This window comes from Arachis ipaensis, chromosome B6 (genome assembly GCF_059453495.1).
Source record: "Arachis ipaensis isolate K30076 ecotype BB chromosome B6, ASM5945349v1, whole genome shotgun sequence".
Taxonomy (NCBI): domain Eukaryota; kingdom Viridiplantae; phylum Streptophyta; class Magnoliopsida; order Fabales; family Fabaceae; genus Arachis; species Arachis ipaensis.
The window spans coordinates 46,608,716-46,616,943 of record NC_142441.1 but is presented as its reverse complement, the minus strand read 5'-3'; the positions used below and the strand labels follow the sequence as shown (position 1 = coordinate 46,616,943).

The window sequence follows — 8,228 nt, the reverse complement described above, 5'->3', positions numbered from 1 at the left end:
CACATAAGAACTCTTTTTTGGGTTGGGTGAATTGGCTTCTTTTTTTTTTTATATTTACTTTATGTTTTTTTTATAACAAGAATTAAACACTAAATTTTTTAGTCTAAAAAATTTTGATACAATGTTATAATTTTTAAAAAAAAAAATTAAGATAATAAAACGTCACATACAAATTAAACGGGATGAATTTGATTAATCCAAAAAAAGACGAGTTAAATGAGCAATTTATTTAATTTTATTTTGTATTTCTAAAAAAATTAGTATTTTTTATCAATACTTTTTTTCATCCAACTCAAAAACTCAAACCTATCAACTAAAAAAATTTAGTTCGTTTAAGGTTTATAACTTAAAGTGACTTTTATTTTGTTCAAATTTTTTTTTTCAAAAAAAATAAACTATAAATGAGCAAACCGTATAACTTGTTAATTTAGTCGGGTCAAGTCTAAACGGATTAGACTAATCCATTTGACAGTCCTACTAAAACAAACTGAATGAATAAAATGATAGAATTTCTATCTTTATATATGTATATATTTTTTTAAATTAAGATTATAGAATAATTAAATAATTATATATTATACATGTTAAATTACTAATATTTATTATTATAAATATTCAAACAATTAATATTAATGTTTTTGAATTCTATTAACGCTATTTGAAGTGTTAATAAGCTTAAAAAAAGGTAGTTGGTGATTGGTGAAGCTAACATATATTAGAGGGAAGGAGTGATTGGTGAAGTGAAGCTAACCACCGCTGGCCTTAATTAACCGGGGAAGAAATAAATCGTACATAATGCATGAAAGTCAAATGTAGAAAATCTTTAAAATGGAAATGGAAAAAAGTAACGTCTGACACACACTTGTTTGAGCATTTAACCAGTTGTTGCCAACTTCATGCACTACTGCAAGCATATATAAATGGATCTGTCACAACAAATTCTGGACTATATTTATAGGTGAATGCTATGGTGTCTATCACTTTGTACCTAAGTTACTAAAAAAGATAAATAAATAATATTTAATAAATTTTATATGATTTATTTTTTATTTTAAATATTTTATTTTTTATTTTAAAAAAAATTTAAGCAATTTAAGCACCATAACAAAGACACCATAAAACTCCCCATATTTATATCATAGTTTGGTTTTTTTATTTATTTCACTTGGTAATATTAACCAGTTCTACATTTATATTTTATATTTATGTCATGTATGGAGAGAGTCAGATACATCAGAGATGCTACATGGATACATACTGTTTTAGAGAATATTTGTTGAAATTTTGGCAAAAGATCATTGAAAATATTGAATGAAAAGATGTAGTACTAATACTAGCTATTCATCCAATGATTAATTAAAAAATATATATATATAATATACATTTACCATATCATTCAAGCAACTCAATGACTCTTTTGCTTGTAATTTAATTTAATTTGTTGGAAGAACTTGTTTTATATCATTCTAAGTTTCTAACAGTTTGGATTCAAAAAGAAAATTATATCCTTAGTTCTTGTTTGATTTGGTTGATCCTAATTAAGCTTAGTTATCAATTTGACTTTACTCTAAATATCAGATATATTCTGATAACTATATTAGAATTAAAATTAAATAAGACTAATTTAATTTTAAAAATTAACACATAAAATAAAAATATTTTACACTTATAAATTATCTAAAGGATTTTATTTTTTAATTGACTTGAGATTTATAATAAACTATATATATATATAGGAGCTACTCATATAAAGATGCTTAAAACGTCTTTTTAAAATATATTTTTTAGTAATTAAAGTTTAATATATATAATTGATTAAACCGTGTTATTTTTACCAAAATTAGATTACATAAATTGATTTGACTAAAAAATTGGTGAATTACATATTGAACTGATCTAAATTAATATTTTTTTCATAAAAATGATTACATTATCTCTATTATAAAAAATGACTAAAATACTTTTATCATTATTATTATTATTATTATTATTATTATTATTATTATTATTATTATTATTATTATTATTATTATTATTATTATTATTATTTTGAGAACCCTAAATCCTAACCCTTCTCTTCTCTCTGTGCTGTCATAGAGTTAGGATTTAAAGTTTTCAAAATTTAATATATATATATATATATTCCCCAAAGATAGTAGGTTATATTTCATTAATTATTGAAAAATAAAATACAAAGATGTCCAAAAGTAGGATAGCATAATAAAAGGTGGGGATTTCCCAAAAACACTACACTGAAGATATTCATCCAACGGTGCGTGGTCGAAAAACGAAGAAAAATCTTAAAGAAGAAAGAATGATAATTCAAATTGAATGCAACTAAGAGCTTGCCTCATGGAGATGACGACCTAAACTGAGAGTTCTTTGGATTTCACGGAGCAACTTGACAGAGCTTGCTAGAATGGCAGACAGCATAGAAGTAGAACCTTCAAAAATCAACTGGTTGCGAGCTTTCCAGTAGTTCCAGCAAATGATGGCAAGCAATTAAGGATTACGGTTAGCATTCTTTAACGGGTTAAGTATCTCTATTGATGCAGTCCACCATGTCCAAAAGTCGTTAGGACTCTGAGGGAAAAGACAGTCACAAAGATAACTCTGAGACCATACGTCTTTAATTCTAGAGCAATCGATCAAACAATGAGTGACTGTTTCCGTTGCTTCATGACAGTAGGGGTATATTGGTGATATAGATGGGATGCGGTGATGAATTTGAGCAAGCACCGGAAGTCGGCCATGGAGAGCTTTCCAGATAAATAGCTTAATTTTGTGAGGCAAGTTCAACTTCCATAGATCAATCCACGGCTTTTTCTGCTGCATATAATTAGAGCAAAGCTCCAGAGGCGGATGGTAAAATAAATAGTCAATTCTGTAACCTGAAACTGTATCATATTGCTTGGATTTGTTCAAATCCCATTGCAATTTGTCCCTACTCTGCTGAATTTTAACTGACAAAATCATGTTTGCAACGTCTTGGAGAAATAATTCTTGAATGAGATTCTGATTCCAATTTCTATCTTCAGTAATTAGATCTTTAACTCTTGGAACCAACTCAGAAATAGCCTGTCTATTTGGCATGTCAGAAATCATTAAAGGATATGGAGGAGGCAGCCAAGGATCCTCAAAGGTTTGGATATTCTCACCAGTACCTACAGCCCAATTAAGACCTTTTTCAACAATCTTTCGGCCTTTCAGTATGCTCCTCCATCCCCAAGAAGGTAAGACTCTAATTTCTGCCGTTATAGCATTACCATTGCTACCTCTTAGGATTTTGGATAATAAGGAAGTAGGCTGTGTTACAAGTTGCCAAAACTGTTTGCCTAAAAGCGCCAGATTTTGGATTCTGAGATCTTTAAATCCAAGGCCTCCTTCTTTTCATGGGTGAGTCATAGTGTCCCAGCTAATCCAAGCCATCCGCCTTTCAGAACTTTTTTGTCCCCACCAGAACTGAGAAAGTAGAGAGTGAATTTTCAAAATTAAACCATCAGGCAACTTGAAGCAAGACAATGTATAAATAGGAATAGCTTCTCCCACTGCCTTAAGCAATACGTGTCTACCACCTGACGAAAGAAGATTGCGCTTTCACCCTTGTATTATTTTCTGAACCTTTTCTTTGATCATACTAAAAGAAGCCTTTTTCGATTTAGAGACTGTAGAAGGCAAACCAAGGTATTTATCCTGAGCTCCAATATGATTAATATTCATAGAGTTAGCCAGTAGTGTACGAGTAGTGGAGGGAGTGTTGTGGCTAAAGAATACAGCAGATTTATTAAGATTTACCCTCTGGCCACTGATGCTTTCATAAGAATTCAATAAATGCAGGATATTTGAACATGCTTCAGGATTAGCCTTACAGAATAAGATGGAATCATCAGCAAACAGGAGGTGGTTGACCTTGGGACATCGCCTATGTATCTGAAGACTCTGAATTAGTCTGTTTTGTTCTGTCTTGTGTAGCAAGAAGGAGAGACCTTCTGCACAGAAAAGAAAAAGATAGGGGATAGAGGATCTCCTTGTCGAATACCTCTATTTGGTTTGAAGAAACCATAAGGTTGTCCTTCCACAATAACAGAATAAGAAACAGTTGTCACTAATTCTCGAATCCACATGATCCACCGGGAGTCAAAACCAAACTTCTCCAATATAAACCAAAGAAAGTGCCATTCCACCCTATCATATGCCTTACCCATATCTAATTTTAGCGCCATTTCATTTTCGAGTCCCCTTTTTTGTTCTTCAAGTAATGCATACACTCATGAGCAATTAGGATATTATTCGAGATTAATCTGCCTTTAATAAAAGCATTCTGCGTAGGGCTAATTAGTCTATTCATCATACCCTGAAGTCTATGTACAACTACTTTGGAGATAATATTGTAAAAGACTGAAGATAGGCTTATTGGTCTTACCTGAGTCATATCTTTAGCATCAGAAATCTTGAGAATAAGACAGATCTGAGTGTGGTTAAAACCCTTCAAAATTCTACCCCCTGAAAAGAAGCTCTTAATTGCTCGAAACACATCACCACTAAGTATGTTCCAGAAGCTTTGAAAAAATTTTGCTGTCATACCATCATCTCCTGGAGCACTTTGAGGATGAATGCTAAATGTTGCACGTTTCACTTTCTCCATAATCACTGGTCTATGAAGCCTACGGTTCATGTGAGATGTAACCTTAGGTTCAAAATCAGTAAACAGAGGTTCAGGGTTCTCATGACAAGTGGAGGATAAAAGATGTCCTTGAAATAAGATTTAGCCACAGAAGCAATACGAGCATTTGAAGTAGCCACTTCACCATCACTGCCAGTTAGTTGCCAAATTCTATTCCTTCGGGTTCGATTTCTAAATTTCTGATGGAAGAAAGCTGTATTCTAATCACCAGATTTGAGCCATTTGACTCTAGACTTATCTTTCCAATAAGATTCTTCATTTTGCAATGCTTTTTCAAGTTTGTCCTCTATTTCTGAAATGATGCCGCATCCATGAATTCATGCTAAACGAAGTTCCTCTAATTCAGACTGTAGTAAATCAATCTCCACCTTCGAATTAGATCTATGTTCTTGCTGCCATCTGACAATCCTATGCCGACAATGCTTTATTTTTTGAGCTAGGATATACATGGTTGAACCATCAATCTGTTCGTGCCAAACCTCTCTAACAATCTGCCTTATTTCATCATTGGAACACCATCTTTCTTGGAATTTGAATCGGTGTTTAGATCTCTCAGTTCTCGGATTAGAGTCTAAGAGAAGAGGGGAGTGATCCGAGCCTGATTTTGACAGTCTAAGAACCGTTGCATTGTGATAGAGTTGCTGCCAATCAACTCCTACCAGAAATCGGTCCAGTCTTTCCTGTATCAACTCATCACCCCTCCGTCTATTCGACCAAGTGAATGGTCTTCCGACCATACCAATATCAATTAGGGAATTATCATCAATAAAACTGTTAAAAGTTTCAATAGAAGAAGGAGATTTAGCACCCCCACATTCTTTCTCCAATTGATTAGAAATGGCATTAAAATCACCCATTAACACAACCTTACCATCGAACTGTTGGGTGACTGAAGTTAATTCAGCAAATTGAGCCATTCTATATTGATCATTTGAACTGAGATAAACACCTAGAACACCATAGGGATCATTAGAACCAGCTGTCAGAACTGATGCCGCAATGAAGAATCTAGCATGCTGTAAAATCTGAACAGTGCAACCATCCTTCCATGCCATAGCCAAACCCCTTGATAATCCATCCGGATCCACAATAAACCATTCCTTGAAACCACAAGATCTTATTTTTCCTTCAACTTGTCGAGATTGATTTTTTGTTTCACAGATAAAACCAACCTCAGGGGAGTAGGATTTGCAAATCCCTTTAAGATTGTGGATTGTCAGGGGTCTCCCCAAACTCCGACAATTCCATGAGAGTAGTTTCATATTTCTTTGGGTGCCATTTGAAGGCTGGCACCCTCCACCGTCATAGCATCAGAGACAATATCATTGAGAGAAATTTTATTTGAAATATCTTCAGTACCATTACCTCCACTCCTCCGTTTGAAACCTATCACAGACTTTCTGGCAAGTTGTTTCAGGTTTGGCTTTTCGTTCTCCTTTTTAAGCTTAGATATGACGTTGTTATTGTGTTGGACATTATTCATGGGATAGGATATCTCCAATAAAGTATTAGAAGAAGAATTAGTATCAGTAGCCGTACCTGTGTTTTCTGATTCACCCTCATTTTCTGATCTAGAACCCGAATTGGCAGCAATTTTTTCATTATTCTGTTTTTTCTGATCATCTTGCATACTCATTTTTGAGAAACTATCAAAAATCCAAGCAGGTGGAGATTTTTTCTTCGGTTGAGATGGAATAGAACCATCCCGAGGTTGGTTAGGATTGAAGGAAGCTTTCTTTTCAGTTAAACGCCTACCGACTTGATCTGCCTTAAGCCATTCACTAACTCTATCTTTCTTGATATTGTTTTGGGCAGAATCATCAATAAAAAATTGGCAGTTCTTAGATTCATGCACTAATTTTGCACAATAAGTACAGAACACATCTATACGTTCATAGCGTACTCCAATTTCCAACATTTTCTGATTAGGATCAAGCAATTTCAGTGTATCCCTCACTCTTTTATCACCGTTCAGTTCCACTTTAGCCTTCACTATGCGTGTATCTTTGCCTCTAACTTCAAATAGAGCAACATCTTCAATTTGACCAAGTCTCCCACCAAATTTTCGGCCAACCTCAAGCGTTTTGTATTGTTCAGGCAATCCCCAAAATTGTGCCCATACAGGAAAAGAAGAGATGTGATTATCCTCCATGTTTATTGACTGCTTCCATCTGCGAACATGAATAACAAAACTCTTGAATAACCACGGTGAACCCTTTCAATTCGAGTCACATCAGAGTCATTCTCAAAGAAATATTGAAACTGGTTCCTGAAATTTTTAACTACTTTGAATCCTTCTGGTTTATTCCATATTGCATCGAGAGCTCCTTCCATGGTACCTACGAAAAAGATCCGATCTGAGAAAATTCTTCTGGACAGGCTTCGTGTACATGTTTGAATTCCTTCAGAAACATCTTCATAAGCTAAAACGATCAAATCATCCTCCTGATCACTATCAATTATATGAGGGTTCTGAGTCTCTAATTTGTTGCTCATGGTGTAGAAAAAATTAGAGTTGGTATTTAATGATTCCAGAGAGAAATAAGATATATGGAATAAGTGAATTAGAAAACGGAATGAATTAAAAGAGGAATGAATTGGGAGAGAAAACGAAAATTAGAGAGCTAAGTGGAAAAGAAATTAAGAAAAGAAAGTAGAAGAAGATGGAAAAGAGTTTGACGAAGAAAAGACAAAAAAAGAGGTAACCATGTAGGCTGCGCAGGGAAACCCTAGCAGAACGTGAACGAACTCATCAGGCGCTAGATGAGGAGTACGTACTCCCACAAATTTAATTAGATAATAAAATATTAATTTAGATCGGTTCAAAATTTAGTTTATCAATTTTTCAGCTAAATTAATTTATCTGATCTAATTTTGATAAAAATAACACGATTTAATCAATTATATGTATTAAATTTTAATTATTAAAAAATATTTAAAAAAAATATTGTAAGAATCTTTGTCGAGTAACTCCCTATGTATATACACACACGCAAACCGATTCGTCCTTGCCATTTAAATAAGTAGAAATAAATAATCAAATAAAGAAAGGTTAAAAGGTCAAACAACCTTTTCATTTGGCTTGTTAAATAGGCTGTAAAGAAAAAGGGGTCGGTGATCAAACTTTCATAAAGAAAGAGCAACTAACAAATTAAGTTTCACAATAAATATATATATATATATATATATATATATATATATATATATATATATATATAATAACTGACAATTATAATTTTTATTTTTTAATTCATAAGTTAGAATAAGCCAAGAGAAAGACATTGAATTAGAAAAGTTCAAAAAGGGAAAAACAAATAGTGTCTCTCTCATTGATGAGAGGGAAAAATTATCTATCATAATATAATAGCCTCTCCATTCTCTGTGATCTTGGGTTAAAAGATTAAAAAGTTCAATTACCCTAATATCAAATACAACAAATAACACTCAAGTATCCACTCAAATACTTATCTAACAAAAAGTGATGATTTTGAAACAGCAATTATGTCACTCCATTGTCTTTCTTGTGTTAGCTGTGCATAATTTT

At 32.8% G+C, this 8,228-nt stretch overlaps 1 protein-coding gene across 1 annotated transcript; it reads right to left on the bottom strand.

Moving 5' to 3' along the window:
- Positions 1-5,001: 5,001 nt before the first annotated feature.
- On the bottom strand, positions 5,002-5,946 carry LOC148555422 (uncharacterized). The gene has a single exon (XM_088490648.1). The coding sequence runs from the start codon at positions 5,944-5,946 to the stop codon at positions 5,002-5,004; it is 945 nt and encodes a 314-aa protein (XP_088346774.1).
- Between the last annotated feature and the right edge of the window lie 2,282 nt (positions 5,947-8,228).